At 28.6% G+C, this 22,588-nt stretch overlaps 1 protein-coding gene across 1 annotated transcript in view; it reads right to left on the reverse strand.

Moving 5' to 3' along the window:
• The window catches only part of LOC113370285, a 40,347-nt gene extending 20,219 nt beyond the window's left edge, over window positions 1-20,128 (reverse strand). Inside the window, exons 1-3 of the mRNA XM_026610958.1 lie at window positions 20,042-20,128; window positions 13,364-13,528; window positions 8,842-9,123 (exon numbers count right to left, since the gene is read on the reverse strand). Of these exons, the coding sequence (XP_026466743.1) occupies window positions 8,842-9,123; window positions 13,364-13,528; window positions 20,042-20,128 (534 nt within the window). The remainder of the gene's footprint in view (window positions 1-8,841; window positions 9,124-13,363; window positions 13,529-20,041) is intronic.
• Window positions 20,129-22,588: the final 2,460 nt, after the last annotated feature.

Below are 22,588 nucleotides of genomic sequence, written 5' to 3' on the forward strand. Positions count from 1 at the left end.
ATCTTCACCTATCTATTATTATATTTTTCGAATCTTTAGTATACAAGTAGTAAGTAAGTAGTAGTTTTTTTTCGAGTAGCAAAATATCCTCATACAATGAGAAAAGATTTCTTGCCAAATGGAGCAACGTTTATATTACGAATGTAACATATGAAACACACGGTTTTTGAGATGTCTTTTCGTCCACTTATTTTTCCCCAGAATTCGTAACAATATCTGTCTCTCATGACTTATGTAATTTATCTTTCTTATAATCATTGTCAGCAAAAGTATGATGATGAAAATTAAATGCAGACTTAGAAACACAACTGGTAACAGACATGTTTTATGGTACTGATATTATGAATAAGACCAATAATAATTAAAGTTAATTTCCTAATATAATTGAAAGACAAACTAATTTTTTTGATTTGGCTAAATATAGGTTACTATCTTTGCAATATTATATTGGATTCCATATAATGTGAGCACTTGCAATACGATGTCTCAAATTGGAAGAAAGATCAATAAATAAAAGATATAAAAATAAATAAAAATTATAAACTTAGCAAAATAATTCGCGAAGCTTAGTGAAATAGATGTAGCAAATTGGTATAAAACGTGCATCTGTAGTTAAATATTATTCTCAATACTTTAGATACCTACTATCAACTATATTATATACTTTTGTTAATGAATTTATTTAATATCAGTACCTACAAAATAAGTACGTGATGTAGCCTTATACTTAACAAATTAACACAATCTTGTATAATTTTGTTCTATTATATTATTTAATCCTTCTCTCGGGTGATTTTTTGTATAAAATTAGTTAAAGTAGTAAAACTTTATAAAACAGCGGTTTTTGAATAAATTAGTGGAGGAATAATGCAGCTACTAAAAATGTCATAACTGAGAAAAGTTTGCATTGTTGGATTACTCAGAATTTCTTGTATAGTAATTATAATGTTTACAGTTTCCTTGTTATACATGCATAGATATTTTTGGTAAATATTAGTTCTTGAATAAATACCTAAATAAATTGTATCTCTAATAACGAAAAAAAAAATTAATTGATCGTATACCTCTCTGCTAACTTCATGTATTTATTTGTTTGATTTAAATTAAATTAAATCGTAATAAATAAAACTATAGTATCCCACACTAGTTTTATTTAGTATGATTTAATTTACTTTTTCAATTCATTTTCATTTACTACTTACAATTTTAAGATTGTCAAATTCTAGTATGCTTGTTGTTTTTTCATATGAATTAATAATTGGAAATTTGAGAACTTACGTTCAGTATATAATTTTCGATTACATCTATTAAATAAGTCATGGATTCTTGCGCTTCTTTTTGTTAAATAATATAGATATTTTCATACAAAAATGTATATAATATTATATCAATAGCAACAATCGATTTGTAGCCCCAAAATTCTAGTTACTAATATAGCTGTAAACACGTACTTGTACATCATTACTAAGTAAAGACGTCGGAAAAACTTTCTGACAACCTAAACCTTGTGTGTTTGTTACCATTTTTATGTCATATCGTTCAGTATTTTTTAAACATGTGTTTTTCTTTATATCATAATTTGTTTACATGCAAGGCACGTGAAGACACTTCTATCTATCATTTTTTATCGTTCGTTTCTCCTGCAGAGAACTCTCCACAAAACACTCGTAATGGAAAAACACGCGTGTACATAACATTTTTATTGTTTGCCATAGATCTCACCCCCAAGTTCGGTGGAAAAAAAGCAAACATGCCATTCTTCTTACTGAATTCATCAAGTCTTCTCGTCTCGTACACGCACTGTGATATGGGTAATAATATGAGCGTATGGGAATGGGGTGGTGGAAACTCTTGCAAAAATAAGGATTTGGAGTATTTGAACAGATTCATTATTTGTTCAAATATAGAAGAATTCTGAGGTTAAACATCATGCAATTCAGGTGTTTAATTCTACTTATAATTCTTTTACTATCTGTTGCAAACCTAACGCATATGTAATTGCGCCTATCCACATATGCGAACCTCGGCGATCTCTTAACTCTTCATTATGTTTCAGTCTCGGACTTTTTCATTTCTAGGATTTCTTTTATCGTGATAAATGTGCTTTGCCAAGTCCCTAGTACGAAAGTTTATCACAGGGTTTCTCAATCATACTAAACTACAAATCTAAATTTTTGCTTGAACAAATTTTAGTTTTTTTTTACATCTGCTCTGAAATGCACAATAAGCTAAACTAGGATAAAAAAACTATAAAAATATACAATTTTGTGACCATTGTCAGAGATTTTGGAAATTGACATATTTTAATGTAACATAAAATTTTTTAGTCTTGCCCTGGCAGTGTAGTGGTATATGACACTTAAAGAATATAATAATTGAAAATAAATATAGATCATTATTTTTCACATTAAACTCGGATAAAATCATCCTTATTATTTTATGTATAATCGGTTTGCTCTATATTTTTTTAATTAAAGCTTAATTTTTTAAATAACTCATTTTATCCAACTACTAGTTTCATATTACATATAAAGTATCATTACAATTTTTTGCATTTCATATGTTACATTTTTAATTCTAAGCTCAGATTATCACAATAATCAGGTATTTGTAAAACTACTCAAACTTTTATAAGTAGTCTTATATTTGATATCTGAATAAATAATGATTATTGTTTATTGATTGATTATAATTTAACCAAAACATCTCTAGCACAGTATTTGGAAGATTATATATTGTAAATCTTTCGATTTTAATTACTCTGTTGTCTGATGAATATATATGAACTAACACTATACTAATGATGACTAGGGTCTATAATTATTTATATATTAAACTTCATTTTAGAAATGATGAAAAAACTAGTTGGTATTGGTATTTTGCCTTGCGGAAAGTTACATGAACTTCCCGATATGTGTAAATAATTGACTTAATCAATAAAATATAAATTAATTTATGAGTGATTAAAAGTTTTCCGAGGATTTATTACACATCGTTGAAAACGAATGAACACTCTATCGTTATACCTAGTAAATCGTCTAATTTTAATTTTAACAAACGTCAAAAAAATAGAACTAAAAAATACATACAACCATAAATTTTCACCCTCCTACTAATAACTCCAATTTGGTATTATTCATTTATATTACTAGTTAATTTCATTTGCTTGGTAATTGGTCTAACCAGTTACAATCTAATTAGTTAGTCGTATTTTTGTGAATTTTTCTAAGATTATTTAGATGAAAAATTTCCTTTGAGAACCGTCCCACTTTCCCGGCCAGCCGTCGCCCAGTGTCACAAGAGTTTAGCATTGATTATACCTACAATGGGAGCTTTGTGATTTTTTTCTTCTGCGAACGGATACGCCTTTTCCACAAAAATCGACGCCGGATGTTCTTTACTATAAAGATGTCAGATTTTTTTTGTCGTTGTTGTTGTTGGTCTGTCGGATAATGCGATGAATATTTCACACCAGGGATAAAATGGTATAAAAAGTTTTTCACGTCTACGGATCGCGTGAAATACGCACGAACGATGAAATACGTTCATATTTATTTAACGATTTAAAAAATGTATTACTGGAATGTTATTTATCGTTTTGTTTATGGCGAGAATATAAAATCATAACAAATTTAAATATTGCGATGATAAATAACAAACCGAAATAATGCAGGATGAATATGGTGCATTGTACGAGTTATTTCACGTAGAATAATAGTGGTACTGTGTATTTATTGCATATTTGGCATTTATGGGAATTGGAACCTAACAATCAAAAGTTCAATCAACTGGGATTCAAATGTTTATATTTTGGATATTATATGATCGATTTAAGAAACGTTGCAAAATAGCTTTTGTAGATATCATTAAGAATCTATCTGTAAGGATCTGTTTGCATCATAAGTTTGTAGAATTCTAAAATTTATTGATACAGAAACAAAATCAGTCGTGAATATTGTACGATTCATTTACAAAAAGTTGTAGAATACTTTAGGACACATAGTCAAGTATTGTCTAAATTTAAATAAAATTCATAGTTAGTATGATTTATGGTATATTAATGATTATTTTAAATAATGCAATCAGTACTTTACCAATTATTAATTATTACATGCGTAAGAAGATCACAATCATACCTACTGACTATCAATAAAATTTTCCTTTCCAATAGAAAGAAGTGTTAAAGACATTTTATTTGAAATGATTGAATTTCCAACTATGTTATAAGAATTAGCACAATTTATTGATACAGTAACAAAATCGATTTTGAAACACTTCTAAGACATATTTCTAAGTATTGTCTAAATTCAAATCAAATTCATAGTTAGTATGATTCATGGTATTATATTGTTTTTTTTTTTAATGCAATCCGTACTTTACCAATTATCAATTATCACATGCGTCAGAAGATTACAATCATGTACCTACTTACTATCAATAAAATTTTCCTTTCCAATAGAAAGAAGTGTTAATGGCATTTTATTTGAAATGATTGCATTTTCAGGTACTATTTCAATTCGATTCGATGAGTTCCACTTGAAATGCGAAGAGGATCATTTCTTTAGAAAAATCGAGAATCAATCAGAAAAGTAATTTGCAATTAGAAAACCTTATTAATACGATTGTAGGAGGTCAAGTGTTGTCAATTCCTGAATTTATTGATAGTTTTTCTAGTGGAGAATTGAACATTTATATATAATTAATTATGCAATAATATTACTGGGTAATATATTATTTATTTATATACAAGCATTCAAAAACTTATAGTTCATTCAAAAAATAATAATATTTCTAATTTATCATATTAGTATCTTTAATTTATTATCTTAATATCTTTAATAAAAAAATATAAGTTGTAATACATGATAACTGTGCGCGGTGGAGCTACCTTGTAGTTCAATGCATTATTAAATATTTAGGCATAGAATTCTTTAATATAATAATAAAATTCTCATTATTTTATTATTATTTTAATTCGAATTTTATAATTTACTATTAAGTATTAATTCTTATTTAACTAAAAGCTTTTATCTTGTAAAATTATTATATATCTTGCAACCAAAGTGGATGTAAATTCACATATCTTAATTTTCTTTTTGATATAGCTTTTGAATATAAAATGGTGCCAGAAATAATACCATGTCGTAACTTTCAATTTGCATTGGAAAATTATTTATTGTGCATCTTCACGCTTAGGTAGCTGCTCGATAGAGTTTTCCGTGCATATATAAATATATATAAAGGAAATTTACACACGTTTTATTATTGCGCAATAATATAGATTTTTTCCAAAAATTAATACAGAACAGATTTACAATTTGTAAATTTTATTATATTTTTTAAAGATTTCATTTAATTTCATTTTTTATGATAAAGCGACTTACTTATTCAGTTTTAGCAATATGTCTAGGAACTATTTCTGTGCATATTTGAACATTAGTTTCCCTCAGCCGTAGCGACTTTGAAGAAAACAATTTTATATGAAAGATGATAGCTTCGCTCATGACATGTAACATATGGGAGCTTCATGTCTAGATCTAACACATAATGCACAATATTCTCCACGAACATTACCCTCTTCTTGCAATTTGTACTATTTTTTGGCTCCTGTTCAATTTAATATAAGAAATTATATTTGAAAGTATATGCAAATATATAAATCAATTATATCGCTATCTAGATATTTATAGGCACGTGTATGATATAGACATCTACTATATATACCACCTCAAAATACGTACTTGTTTTAGAAGTTCTGTATGAATATTAAATTTTAAAATGATGCCAGTGAAAAACTAACTATGTACGCTTCTGAATTTGTATCTACGTTTTATAGTAGTTAGTATTCTAGCCATTCCTATATTATTTGCAAAAATAATAAAAGCATTTTGCATTCTCTGGTCTAATTGTGTGCGCGCTGCTGCTTTGTTTAATTTCAATTAGCCGGAGTATTCATTTCAAAATCATAACGGTACTCATTGCAATTTCTATGAAATTTATACTTAAAATGTTGTTATGCAAATTCAAACGAGGGCTTTTTTTTGTTGGAATGTAAATACTGTATAATTTGCATGCTAACTTTAAAAGATTTTACGTTTTCATTAGATTATTTAATTATAAGACAATAATTATTTTATTAGGCACGATCGTAGTACTGAGCATTTGAGTGATTACATAATCTCAAAAACTAAGAATATAAAAGTTTAAAAAATAAATTATTGAATGAAATCATCGCACAAAGACGTATTTTATCAATTTTTCTAATATAAAATTTTCAATATCCACGGCGATCGGTTTGTAACAAATGCTTCTTGTAACTAAAAATTTAATCAACTATATCAAAACTGGGCAAGTGTCCAAAACTCATTATAACGGGATTCTGGCTTGATGCCGAACAACCAATAGAGAATATTCACTGTCGGCATTTTTCACCGACTAGCGACTTACTCCATTATTTGTTTCTTTGTACAATACTTTTAGGTGTACTTAGGCGACGTACTTTGCTCTTTTAAATTGCACATTCTCTATTCGAAAAGACAAATAGCAAACGACGTGTTTCTTGGTAACGGGTTTGCTTTTTAACTCCGAGGACGTATAGATTGAAGAAGTTTCATTTTATTACAAATTTCAATTTAACTGGGTTTCTGAGGTTTTCATTGACAACAGAATTAATATAGCTCATGAAATAATCATACATGAACCATTATTACGGGAAATATCATTGGTATTAATTTTTAATTTTAAAGTGCATTAAACTATTAGTGATTTTCAAATTCAACAAGTTTATTTGTTTTAAGTCAGGTAGTAACATAAAATCATTTCTTAATTTCATCATTTATTAGTTTTCATTTTTGTTAGAGTAAAAAAAGACAGCGTATGCATCAAACATGGCTTGTTTGAATGATTCAGTCCATATTCTTTTTCGTATTGAATTTCAAAAGAGTATGAAAAAATAGTGAGAATGAAAATTAATATTTAATCCAGATATGAACGCATATAAAATGCACATTTTTTACGAAGCTCATGACATGAATATATTACAAAAGACGAGCGAGGACAAGAAAAGCTCTCTGCCATGTGTTTCACCAGCCTAATATTTATTTATGACTGTTATGTATTTCATAACAAAACGTTATATCTCGATATTTGAATACCGGAATTTGTAAAGCTTTTGGTATATACTTATATTATAGATAATGTCTTTGCTATATTACACAAAATTTTGCATGATTTTTTTTCATTACTAATATAAATTAATAAGAATAAAATGGAATTATATAGGAGTACTCAAATTATTCTGCTAATTAATAGTAGACGTTTTTTCAATAAAATCTAAAAAAAAAATTACCATGTTTTTTGTCTCAATAAGACAAGTAAACTGGCATATTATGGTCATAGCTAACGTCAATGCAATGTACAGAACTGTACAAGTCACTCATTTTTGACATGAAATATAATATTGTACTATCATAAACTTTTGGTTTGCCTTATTATTTTCAACGAAATTTAAGCCTTAACTATTTTATTTCGTTTCGTATTCATTAGGGTTTGTCGGTTTTCAAAAACCGGTTTTTTGGCAAAAATTATGGAATTCGAAAACCGGTTTTTAGTGAAAAAAGTCGGTTTTCACTGTATAAATGGAAAATGACAAATATATCCAAATATAAAAGATAGATGCAAACATTTTGATTCTTGAAATCATATCATTTCTATAGCATTTGATATTTTATCAGTCTGCAATGGCTCCCATAAATTGTATATATTAATTTAGATTTTTATACCAGTGTATATATTAATTTAAATCAATGTGACTTCTTCTTGAAGAAGTAACTTCCTCCACTCAAACTTAAAAAAAGCGTTTTAAACCCTAGCAGCCACAAATTAAAGAACAAAGAACTTGGAATTATTATATCAGGCTTTGAAAACAATTAAGCATAATTTGGTCGCAAGTATGAGAGTATTTTCTACTTCAGGAAATATTGTGAGTAAACAAAGGGCACGTCTATGTAGGAATTTGATAGACGTTCTCAGTTTTTTGTAATCGTATTTTGTTAATCAAGGAAAACTATTAGAATTAATTAATTAAAATTACTCGGAACAGACAATACCCGAGTTTAGCTTAATTGTTTTTAAAACTAAAATTATATTAAAAAGTATGTATCAAAATATATCTAATATTTTTTTTATTATTATTATTATTATTTTTATTTAATGATTTTTTTATTTATGAATGTATAATTTTTATTTATTCGAAATTTTTCCTTTCAATACCATAAAAATATTTTCATTCTTATATGTAAAAATGATGCATGAATACGAATAATTTTTTGAAATGTATTTAATCAAGATAGACAATTATTTTTTGGTTCTACTAATTAAAACTAAAATAATTTTGTTTACTATCTATAAAATTGAACAATAAATAAATTCAGTTAAATACTGCTCTAAATTACACCAAATTTGCGGATAAATTAGAGAATGTTTGAGTAAAAATTTATTTTCTATATAAAATTCAAAAACTGGTTAAAACCGGTTTTTTAGTAAAATTAAAATTCGAAAACCGGTTTTCTAAAATGTCGGTTTTTGTATAAACCGTAGTATTTATCAATCTTTGATGTTTTGTTTCAACGTTTTAGTTTAAATAGCTGTGTTAAAAAGTTAACAGTACGATTATAATTTTAGAGTCGCAATATTTCATACCACGCTTAATAAATTGTGAACGCGAAAGTTATAGTCGCGCACCATCATAACCCACATAAATCTTAGTTAAACCAGTTATCTCATCATAAATCATACATTTATCATTGAACATATGCCAATTGAATACAAAACTCTACTTACATTATCCCGAATGTTTTGCACTTCACGGGCGATGCACTCGGAGTAGTCGGCCCGTTCCCAGCGCGACGTCTCGTCGCAGCGAACGCGTACTTGACCGTCGTAGCCGCTGGGGCAGTCGGCGAGTGCCAGACCGCCCGGCACGGTGCTCGTTTCCGACCATTCGTCCCCGCGGCATCCCGGGCCGGCCGACTCGCCGCTCGTAGCCACGGTCACGCGGACTGAGGCCGAGCCGGAGGTGCCGGCAGCGGAATCGCTCACGTGGCAGACGTAGGTTGAAGATTTCTGAAATAATAGAATAATTTTTATTACTCATAATTGCATTAATTAAACATTAACGGTGCATGGCATTGTTCCCCCACACCACACACATACATCCGTACATTCATTTTTTCTTGGGTATCAAAAAATGTTCAGAAACCTTTGAAGCGTAAAGATATATAACAATTTTTATTTTCAATTTCTTTGCAATTACCATATAAGAAGTTAATAACAAATGTCCAAAGAATAAAAAAAAGTTGTTTGTATTGGATATGCAGCATTCGTTTTCCAATGTAGTCTTTACCGCAAAAGACGAATCTAAAGTTAAAATTAGAGATCAAATGGTAAAACAATCAAAAAAAGAAATAATAGAAAAACGACAAAATCCATGATATAGTCCTTCTACAATTCTACATGATAATTAAATTGAATCATATGATTTCTGCAGTTTGCTGGACCTTTTTACCTTAAATGACTATTGAGTTTTGATTAATCGATCTATTAAGTTTTTGTATGATTTAGGTCATTTTTAAAGTGTCGTAAAAGAAAGCAATGAATGTTTTTACTATCCATTTTTTTACCACTTGTTTACTAATATTATTAAAATACAGAACAAAAATTAAAAAATGAAAAAGTTGAAAATTGTAAAAACTGGCAGTTGATGAAGTGGGTGGTCTCAAAAAATTGGCACCTCAGTCTTGACATGATTTCAGCCCTCCTAGCCATCGGAAATGCAAAAAATAAAAAGATTATTAATCTGCGATGATGTCGCAATCGCCTGAACTAGCGATGAGTAAAAAGAATTTTTTTTTCACAATTTTTTTTTTTTAATGTTTTTTTTTTTGAGTTTCTCGAATTTTTGAAATATAGTAAAAATTGTAATTTGGGGATAATCCTAGTTCGGGCTATAGATAGGTCTATAAACAAGACTCTCTGAACATTTCAAGTGAATCGGTCGAGTAGAACTCGAGAAATCGTGTCAACAGTACTGAAAAAATCTGTTCTGAAAAAAACGCACTTAAAGTTTTGCGTGAAGCCAAACCAGTATGGAGACCGAGTCAGTAAAATGCCTATATCTCCGAAGAAATTCAAATTTTCAAAAACCTTCTCGTACCCATATTCTTAGATAGTTAAACTTTGAAAATATGAAATACAAAAAAATTCAATTTTTTTGAAATTCTACACTGGAATACCCCCTTAATGTGCAAAATATTTTTTTATTTATATCGCACATATTCAGTTACAAATGAAAGTAGTACAAATAAAACTGAAATTAACATTAAGAAAAAAATACATGCGTAATTTAACTGATGCTTCATTATTGGAGAAGTTAATAATTTTTAGGATAATCTTCAAACTGTTAGGCTTAAAATGGCTGAAGACAAGATCAATCGACTGATGTAAGCAGGCAACAATTATCTAATATAATATGTTCAATTATGCTCGAATATAATTAACAAAAATACTATTAGTTCAAAATCAATACAAGTACATATAACATTGTTCTTAATGTATTATAGACATGCGGAAATATCACTGACATGATACAAATTTAGGATACTGACATATTTATGATCATCTAACCTATTTGAAAAATACGTTGGGATATAGAGACAATTTTGCTTATATATAAAGAATAGCATATGTGATTTGTATTCGTATCTTATCCAATAGAGTCGGCAATATTGCATACGAAATCTATGCGGATATCCTGTGCGCTTTTTATGGAGATTGCAATATAATCAAACATTGTTATATTGTAAAAATATATAGGAATAAATTCTATATACATATACAGTAATATACACATGTATACTCTTGAAGAAGTGATAGCCTTAGTCACATTAGAAACGAAGTTCTAATGGACTTGCGATTTTCACAAAGAGGAAAGGCGGATGGGTCAAATTAGAACGAAAGAAGTATAGAACTCTAGAGTCTCCCCCCATGAAGTAATGCCTAACGATGGTTTCCGTGTGAACTAGAGACAAGAGATAAGCGATATTATATTCTGGCAGTATTGAGCCCGACATACCCATACAGAAGACCTCGTCTGAGATTTTTTTTAATTTTAACTCTGTTTTATTCAGCAATCAGAAATACATAAGAATTCCTATAAGCTAAATTGACAATATTTGATACCGATGTCTAAGAAGAACTCCTATAAGATCTTGTTAGTTTAACAATTAGAAAGATAATGATATATTGAAGCTAATATAAGACTAAATCTAAAGGCTATTGACGTTTTAATCTTCTTACGCCAAATGGTTGTAAAATGTCGCCTATTGATGGGTTTGAATGTGATTCCAAGTTACCTTTGTATTTTATCTTAAATTCTTTGAACGTTAATTGCATCGTTTTCATGTTGAGATCGTTGTGAATGGTTTCATTTGTAACGTACCACGAAGAAGTATTGTACATTTTTAAGTACGTAAAATTTTTGACTGAGTTCTCTGCATTAAAGCTATATTTGATTTGTAAGCACATCCCCAAAGCTCAATTCCGTAGGTCCAGATTGGTTTAATGATTGATTTATATAGCAGCAACTTATTTTCAACATTTTAACCTAGTCTGAGATGAATATATATTATTAAAATTCAGTACAAAGATGTTTTCATAATATCTTTTCCGCTTTAATTTTACCAAGTTTAATATTGCATATGTCCCAATTTGAGTAAATGACATAAAGTAATGATCCAGTAAGTGGATTTATTAAAAGCGAGTCCCAACTCGGGTTTATAGCGTATATCTTTACTTTATTCCGTAATAAGAGCGAATACCTTTCTCAATATTAATGCGGTACGAGGCAACACAAACTAATTACACATGTGAACCTCCTACATATTTCCGGTTTACCTCGAATATATCAGACGTTTCGCTTAAGTGTGTATCATGATGCGGGGATCGGGAACACTGAATGAATGTTTGATGAGCTCGATTTAATTCCTAGGGCTATACATAAGTTTGACTTCCTGGGCGTAGTTGCAATTCGTAAGTTTGAATTGGATTTTTTTTATTTCGCGAAGAAAAAGTTTATGTTTCAGCCAGAAAATCGAATTCAATACTATCCGGACATTCCAAGTCATTTAGAGTCGATTGGTGCCTAAAATGGTGAATATGTGTGTGAGCCAATAATCGACACTTTTAGAAAACGACTAATCAGATATCTCAGATATCAAAACTCGATAACGACACCGATTGGATAGTTCTGCGAAACGATTGGCAACATTATAATAACCAGATAATAACAAAATCATTCTTTCGTGGAACCAATTAGGACAAACGAAGTATAGAATGCTAGAGCCTCCCCCCATGAAGTAATGCTTAACGACGATTTCCGTGGGGACAAGAGATTCAAAAAAAATCGTCAACCAATTATGAAATTTAATCATTATTCAGTTCAATTTATATCAGTTGGGCATCGCGCTGATTAGCATTTGATAATGATCTAATAAAATATTCTGACAATTTTGATGAAACCTTGTATAATGATGAAGTTTACAAAAATTCTTAAATATTATAGACCTACGAGAAGTTATCTAATTATAAAAAAAAAATAAAATAATGGGCAGTATTAGAATTTTAAAATTTTACTCTCACAATTTTTAAAGGTGCCGAATCTTAATTATTATTCATGAAGCCGATTATAGGATTTTTGGTCTGTTTAGAGAAAATATAAATCTAGATGATGTTTTGGTCTGACTTAGATTTTTAGTACTTTAATAGATTTTTACTATAATTATTTAGCAATATTCCTTTATAAAAGAATATTATCAGCAAATAATTATTCATTCAGATTTTAGGAAATAGATCATAAATTATTTATTTTTCTAATTTTGTAATTCGTTAAGATACTCTGGTAAATTATAGCCCTGCTTTGTTATCGAATTTAAAACAGTAATCAGTTTATTAAATATTTGTGGTTTAAACATTTCTGATTCAATTACCTCGCATACTTGATATCTTTTTCACAATTAATTTCATATTAACATTGAATACAACGAATACAATTCGGAATAATTGCAATGATGTAAATTTTAATTACCTGTACCAAGTAAATTAATTTTTCTTAATTAAATGCATTTTTTACAATTAAACAATGTAATTTTCATCAGATTACAATACAAATAATTAAATATTATGTTTCGTAACTGCATATGCGGAAAGAAGCAATTATAAAATTTGTAGATAATTAATTAGTAAATTAATTGATCCGTAAATATTAAAAGCATTTATGTATTATATTAGATTTTTTTAAAAAACTCACTTGTATATTAAATATCCTTAAAATGCTTCCATCCGGACTCAAATCTTCCCAAAGGGCAGATGAGGCACTTGCTGGAAAAAGGGCTCCATCTCGTGTCCAGCTATAGCCTCTTTTTTCAGCACCAGCAAAACGGGTTGAAAGACATTTTATTAGAAGGTCTTCTCCCTGAAAATAAGAAATGAATGATAAAAATTAAATTGAAGAAACCGAACAAATGATGTATGCACTATGTAAGTACTTATGTTTATATTATATAAGTATCTTGAAGATTTAATACAAGATTTTGTCTTACTCTGGGGCAATGGCCCAAGTATATTCGTGACGTAACTCGAATCTAAATTTTAATATATAATCATATGTCAAACACCAGAGAACTTTAGAATTCATAAGGGGAATCCATGGCTATTATTTGGATTATGCGCACGGAACAGGGCATAAAATATATTCAAGTCTTCATAAAACTTATGAGGGCAATATTTTACGTTTATAACAACGCAGCTTCATAAATAACTGGGCCAATGATTTAACCGCTTTGGTTTAAGATCGGCGGAGAAAGGAATCGCATTATAATATATACGAGAAAGTTGTTTTCGTTTTTTTAAGGGTTGAATATTTTTTACAAAAGAAAATGCGGAAAGCAAGACACTCGAGTAGTCAAAGGGTGTAATTAGAAAATATGCAACCCACGCTTCGTTATGCGGATTTAAAGGAAAATTGGGTCTTGTTTTCTATGTTATTGTACTGAAAAAGTTATTAATTCGATTTATATCTCAAACAAAGTGTATTTAAAAACTTCATTTCAACAAATGTTTTAGTGAAGTCCTGGGAGTTTTTATATTTAACGGTTGAATTGTTTGCAATGGATAAAAACACGATTTTTATTTCTTATATAATAAATGAATATTTTATATTATTCTATAGTAAGTAGTTATAAGTTATTAGTTTTATCAATTGGATAGATGGTTCTGTGACAGCATAGGGTAAATAATCTATGTTAGTTATGATATTTGTGATGGTTGACTAAAAAGTTGTAAATGAGAAAATGTAGAATACATTGTTAGTTAAGGATATGGTGTTTTAGTACAATTTATAGGAAGATAAATAGAGAATCACCTAATCCAGCTGGATCACAGTAGTGATCACAATATTATAATTATAACCAATTTTATATAAAAATATTTATATTAATAATTACTACTCTATCAAGTTATATACTTTATTAAGTATCTAATTGTAAATCAAATATATATATATATATATATATATATATATATATATATTAATTTAGAAATATAAACATACGACACTCTTTTTGCACTAATTTATTAAATAATCATCATCAGTGTGTTATAATTTAAAATCTAAAATATAGAAATCTAAATTAGCATTATGTGTTATCCGTTACAAGTCGTTCATTACACCAACGATCGTCGGAGTCTGAATTCTCTATTAAGGTCAACTAGATGAGTCACAAAATATCAAATAGGAAAGAGAAGCTATAGGGTCCTGTTGAAAAATATATGTCGTTAGGGGAAAAAATATTCTATGAAAGAAAACGGTTCGTTTATAAAAATTATATTAATTTATTATAATTAAAAATATATGTACATTTATTTTAATTTTAATTTAATTATAATAATTTGAAACAATTTTTATAAACGAACCGTTTTCTTTCATCTTTTGAGCAATATATGGTATATTGTATCTTGATTGCTGTTAAAGAATTAGAAAAAAAGCTGTCATACAATATGCTTCTAAAATGTGTGATTGACCATCTCACTATATAAAAGGCAAAATATGAGCAAAAATGTTTGATGAATTCAATTGTTTATTATTCTTATAAACCAATAAATATTTAGTGAGCAAATACTAGAAGAGCTTCATTATTATCGTATTCTAATTAAGTATTTTTTAAAATAAAAAATCCGTATCTCAACCATCATAATCGTCAAACGTAAAATTGTTTTCTTTTATGAACCGTTTTTTCTGCAATTCCCAAGTGACGTGCGGCCGGAAGATTAAATTTTATGTTTAAGGCAAAATTTGCTTTCCGTCGACTAATTCCATTCACTTTAATTGTAATCGCGGTAATTGTTTCAATTTCTTCTCGAAATTGCTTGATACAGAGGCATGCCGACCAAACGAGAAAAACATTTATTAGCTGCATTTCCGAGGTTCAAGGAATCTATTAAAATGCAATTAGCATTTTAAATTCTATTTTCTATAAAGGGTTTTTTTGAATTTTAATTACTTTTTCCTGAATGAGATATTCATCGTGCTTCAGTAGGTTTTATTTAGAAGTGAATAATCAATTAAGGAAAATTGATGGAAGGCTGATTATAAATTATCCACAATTTTAATAACTTAGTTACCTGCAAATAAAAACTTACTGCCAATGATTTGTTTAGTTTAGAATAACGACTTCGTATTATATGAAGGCTTCCCAATCTTGTCAGATTTGTGGCATATTGAAATTGCGTATGTAAACGTTTATATTTAAATATATAGATTAATATTAAGTAAATTTTGTTCAATTGATTATTTTTATTTTACTACATAAAATGATTTTTTTTAAATCAATTGATATACTTTAATATATTGAATTGGAATTTCCTCAACAAGATATCCTTTTATGCATTCCATTTCTAAGATATTCCACACATAGTATGTATTCTTTCAACGTCATTTCCAACTGTTTGCAAATTGTCTGTGTAACTTGTTCACTGAAAATGACATATCACGTTTGCGTGTATCTCGAAAGCAAATGAAACTAGCAAAACACTAGTACGTTACTCTCTCGGAATTGATGCTATTGAATTTAACAATGAGCATAAGAAACTCCTATATTGAATGCTGTCAGCATACCGTGTTGAAACTTTCTCATTTCGTATTCGTATTCACAACTAACAAGAATTATAAGAACAACTTTTGCTAATTAGATTTGCACAGACAGAATGGATAGTTTAGAGAACGAATGTATATCTTGTTAATCTTTGAATTAAATTAAACGCTTAATCTTTTGGTTTAAATTGTTTCAATGTTTAATTTATAGTAATACAAACTATCTTTAAAGATATATATACAATATATATATATATATATATATATATATATATATATATATATATATATATATATATATAGAGAGAGAGAGAGAGAGAGAGCAAAATTTATAAAACTTGAAAAATTAAAATGATCCAAGTCAATCCTATGTGTATATTACTAGTAGGAAACAAAAACATATATATAAAAAACCATAATCAATATTTGATCAATGTATAATAATAATTGTTTTAAATATTTCTAACAAAATAATTATATTTTCCATATATTTTATTTTTCATATAATATACAGTGACGATCTTATCGTACAAAACGCTTAAGAGTGTTTACATTACGAGAGATGCCGAATAAATCCATCTGAGGATATATTTTTTATGATTAGAATAATGCATATGAAAAATATACAATCTTAAACTGAGTTGTAAATTTGAAATTTATATTTAAATTATAAAACTTTGTATATTTTTGAAAATTTTGAAAAAATAATCTGCAAATTTTGAAATTTGTTTGAATCTCTTCAAAAATTAAAAATATTGGTACGGAAGCGAAAACAATTGTAACAAAATTAGTACTCATTTTTTAAATTTCTATAAAATATCTGATAATCAGTTGTGCATATGTTAAATGATCATTATGAACATCAATTATTTTTTTTACTTTTGCCTTTGTATATCCGAAATCGCTAGAATTTTATTGCGTTTCAATAGAATATATAATACGAATAAGAGGTGATGCGTATTTCTATCACGACTAAACTTACATTAGAAAAATAAAAATTGTATCAAAACAGAAAATAGCAATTCAATTCAATTCAAAGACTATATATTTCAGTATATAAAAGTATGTACATTGCACTTTATAACATGGGTTTTTTACCCGAAGGTATTGTATCCTTCATTGGATTTGATTTTACAAACAATAATTAATTCAAAATATATAAATAAATTAATATTTGTGTGACAAAAAAAGAGGAATGAAAATTTATCCCCAAAAAAAAATCACATAGCACTATTTATAATAACACATAATAACACAAAAAGAAGAAAAACATAATAAAAATTTATTCATTCTAAGGGAGAAAATTTGTATTGAGCCAATTTACGTTTACTGCTATGGGTCAATCAGTATATATTTTGGCATGGCGTGATTGCCATACCAAATATCGTCTCTTGTGTATTGGCCGAGGCCCGCGATGTTAATATTAGGATGATCCCCACATTTTAGGTAAAAATTTTTAGTAAGCTTTTTCATGTAGTCAAGTATTGTCGGTACGTCAGTCTGTTTGTGTATGTATTTTGAAGAGTAGTAATGTCTAGTCAGTGGGTCCCTTATTTTGTTAAGTACTATTCGTAGTGTCTTATTTTGTAATGTCTGTAGTTTCTGTAAGTTAGTCTTAGTCGTCGCGTTCCATGCAGGAGCGGCGTATGTCAGTAGTGGTCTTATTAGTGTCAAGAACAGAAAATAGCAAACGAGTAAAGTTTCGTATTGTTATCGTCGAGTAGTATTGTAAAGTAACAAATTTCAAATAATTATTTCATAACTGGTAATATCAAACTATGTGCCATTTCTACGCGTTTTCACAAAGTTATAACTGGCTCGATTCAACAAACAATTGCGGAAGTTTGTTTGTAATTGCATTCTGGAAGTCTTTCCTGTAAGCTTTGCGTCATAGCTTTATTCTACCACCATCACAAGATCTAGAGACGAACGTTATATAATTAGTGGTGATTCTTGTTATCTTCGAAGTGATTAACATAAATTAAAACATAAAAATTATAGGTTGAAACATCGTCTTGGTAATTGAGAATTAAATGATTCTTATTAGAATCTCGCATCATATTTGCAATACGCTTGATGTTGAGTCTCTCGTCCGTTACAGCTTTGAAAATGAATTTGATTAACTCGCAAATAAATAGACAAGAAATTAAAAGCATTCTTGTATTAATTTAGTATAATTATTTCAGTAGAACATATAGTGTATTATTTCAAGATTGTTATAAACCTTTCCACACTACTTCTGATACTGATATTTTTATTTTAATATCACAACGCATAAAACTCAATTAAAAATCATTCACATTAATTTATTCATATAATTTCTGTTTTGTACCAAGTTCGAGTACCAAATAATCCTGTTCATTTACGAGAAGCATCGGCATCTGCAACTTCAATTGTAGTGTATTATTATCCAAAACTTTCCTTACAGGCAAACATATTACCATCAAAATTCATTATCTCACAAATTAAACCGGTGCATTAGCAACTATCATTTATTATAACAAAGTTCATAAGTTTCTCGAATTTTCCACGTATAATTATTTCCAACAAGAATAACAATTCTTCTTACTCTTCTGATGTGTTAAGCTGCATCATTCAAACTTTAATAGTGCTATTTCTCGCAATTCATTATTCAATTATTCAAATGCATTTTGTCTTTTGTAAACAAAAGTTTAAGAGGCAACTGGAATAATAAGAGATGATTATATCTATTATCATTGTTTATCTTTTAGAATAGAAAATACGGCTTTGGAAGGAATGCTCTAATTGCTTTTATCATAATATTTATTCTATCTTTTGTAGTGAATAAATAAATGTGGGCAGAAATAGAATGATTATTAAAATAAATTATGTTGATTAAAAATGTTTATTTATTGTTTATAGTAATTTTTATATATGTATATATACATACATACATATATATATATATATATATATATATATATATATATATATATATATGATATTCAGTTTTCAGGGCAATACATCAATTAATTTAATTGATGTATTGCCCTGAAAACTGAATATCACATATTTCAACATCAAAATTATAATAAAAAAATTTAATATATATATATTTAATATAACGTTCAGTATGATATGACTAAAAATAGAACATATATTTCCAACACCTATGAGTACTAAGTATTGGTCCCCCTAAGAATATTTTTCATACCAATTACTTTTCTTTTATTCTTTTATAATTTGCAATTGAAAAACTCATACAGCCCTAAATTTTTACCCTCCTATCTCAAACTCTTATTGGTTGATATACATTTGAGTAATCAAATAGCTTTTCGTCCCAATTTCAGTCAATGAATGTACAGAAAAATTAAAAATTAAGTTTTTACATTAAAAAAGTAATGAATTAACAAAAAGTACCGCGCTTTGATAGTATATCAGGACTTTGAATCACAAAATGTGCTAAATAATTTTAATTGAAATCAGTTTCAGATTACGCTAGCTAGCACTTGCATGACTACCAATATGCCCCATAAACAATTATATGTGGTATGCTTTGAGGTGGGTAAACCATCCATAAAGTTTGTGTTAGCTACCCCTTTTACTCACACCACGTATTACCACTTTCACATTCACAATCAGTTAGCTGTTTTTTACACTATAATTTTCCTAGAAATTTTTTTTTTGTCTAAACATCTTTTAGCGGGCCAGCTAGTATATATACATATTTATATATATATGCCTTAGAGCTGAATTAAACTCCAGCTTTATTCAGGGAAAAATAGTGTGAAAAATTTCTTGTATTAATTTTTAATTGGTAATATATTTTGGATCTATATTGATGAAATTATGGATAAATATTTATTATCTATATACTCTACTGCGCCATATCAGGTTGTCCAGAGCGGGGTTCAAACTCACGACACTGTCCACACGAGCCTGTGGGCCTAAACGAAACGTCATACTACGTAACACTACATGTTATTCATATTTTTATCCAAACAGATCGTTTATAAATAAATATATTTATATATATTTACTCCCAAGTTTGTTCGGCAATTAATTTCATCATATAACCGAGTACTCACAAAACAAATACGTACTTATATTTACATTTTGCTGTAAAAATATCAATTAATTATTATTATTACCTTCGTGACCGTGGCCGTCCTCGGTCGCACCTCAACCCGGGGAGCCGTGAGCACTTGCACCCGGGTTTCCGCACATTGAATGAAATGCGAGTCGCGCACTCGGCAGGTGTAAGTGCCCGCGTGAAGGCGAGAGGCGCGCGCTATGTGCAATTCGCCAATCCCGAGGGTGGATGATCCGACCGCGTTTGTGCGACTGCTACCTCGGAGGCCACTGGAATTGAAAATTTGATATTTTGTTTAATTTAATTGGTTGAAGTATTAGTGCATAGTAATGTATCTTAAAATAATTTGACAAGAACTATACGTTTTATAAATCAATATACGATGACTAAAATTAGAATTTGAGATCCATATTTAATTCACATGATGGTGCAAAATTGACTAAACAAACTGCTTAATTTGGAATTTAATTTAAGAATCAATAAAGTTTGGGAGTGATCACATAAATATTAGGGTCACCAATATGTAGATATGTCCTTCATGTATAAAATATGTAATTACTTTTTATAAAAACTTGTAAAATTCAAATAATACATGCTAACAAAGCTTCAGCAGGCCATAGACGATATTGTATAATTGCGCAACCTATGACTTGCACATGAATTCTGTAGCGTCTGTGGGATCGTTGGGCACAAAGATGCGCACTTTTAAATTATTTTAATTGTTCAAACATTCAAGTTGGCAAGTTCATTCGTTGAACGTGTGTGGCAGCACATGTCCCGTTTGGATTAAAATTTATGAAGTTATCAGCGTTTGAAAGTATTTCAATTAGCCCTTTGAACCTTTTGCATTCTCTTCTGAATGTATAAATTAATAAATAAGATATATTTGTAGATTATGTCTTGACATTTCTTAGTTGACATGTTTGATATGCATGCGCAAACACTTGAACATACACTTGAGTCGTCTGTGGGCACTATGAAAATATGCCTAGTTGCGCATTCATACAGTTGCACATGTATACAGAAACGTCTGTGGCCGTCTTTAGTTGTCAAAAATGTATTAAAACTACGTAATTTTCTGAAATAAAGAAATCTTATAATCTTTTAATATAAATTTCAACAATCGTATAAGGAAAAATGTCTGGAACTTACTAAAAGAGAGTACAAACCCATCATTAAAATATCTATAAATTGCTTTTTTTTCTTGAGATATACATTTTTTTAATATACGAAATATTAGTATTAAATTTTTGTTTTCTTACCTTGATCCTCTTGAGGTATTAATTGCTGCTCCATCCTTATACCACTCGAAGAATATTTTGCCGGATCCTTGGGCTGTACAAGTCAAAATAAATTGACTCCCTTCACGAATAGTAGAATGTTGGTTTATGTAAAAATTCTGCAAATAAAATGTTAAGGAAAATGTATTTACAATAACAATAAATCAAAAATACTATGCGTGTAAAAATAAAAAAGTGATCTTTTATAATATTTTAAGGGATTGTATGATCAAACAAGAATAAATATTGTTCAGTCAAACCTCGAGTACTATTATTAAGCTATTATTAAGTAAATTTGTTTTATTTTTTTTTTTCAAAACTTATATAACGAGAATATTCAACTACCTTAATTAAAGTTTTTAAAGTATTTGCCTTTTGAGATATTGCAGAGGTTTTTCAATTCGATTTCAATAATTAATTTCTCGCTGAATCAAGTACCTCTTTGATCTCTTGCATGTAAACTGTGTTCTACAGTTTTACTTCATTAATTATTATAACTTTCACATGTATGAACGTTGAAAACTTTAACTTTGTAGATGATATTTACTTTTGAGCAAAGTTCAATTAGACTTCATAGTCGACTGATAAAAAAGACAATTTTAGTTTGATTGTTATTTATAAGTTAGAGTAGCAATAACTTGAATAAATACACTATATGAATTACCATTAAATCAGTAAATAACTAAATAAATAAATTAAATAAATGTTGTTAAAAAAATTCATTTCATAAATATTCATCAGTTATTTTTGGGTGAATTTTCAAAACCATCTGCAATACATAAAATTCGGAGAAAGCATGAGTTTCATCGCATAATTAATATCAATAATTGTCAAAACAAAATCCGACTGTAATATATATTACATTTATTACCCCAACTGGCATGATTTCAAACAAGATACGAGGAATCATGTCGACCAGGTTATAATTTGTATCGCACAGTAAATTTATGATGAATGTAGTTTTAATTGCATGATGCATAGATTTAATGAACTTGTTCTGCGCTAGTTCACGCAATAGCTCCCATTTATTTGCAATTTCACAATTTATGG

Source organism: Ctenocephalides felis, unplaced genomic scaffold (genome assembly GCF_003426905.1).
Source record: "Ctenocephalides felis isolate EL2017-DRISC unplaced genomic scaffold, ASM342690v1 CF-g0.4_SCAFFOLD_01492, whole genome shotgun sequence".
NCBI lineage: Eukaryota > Metazoa > Arthropoda > Insecta > Siphonaptera > Pulicidae > Ctenocephalides > Ctenocephalides felis.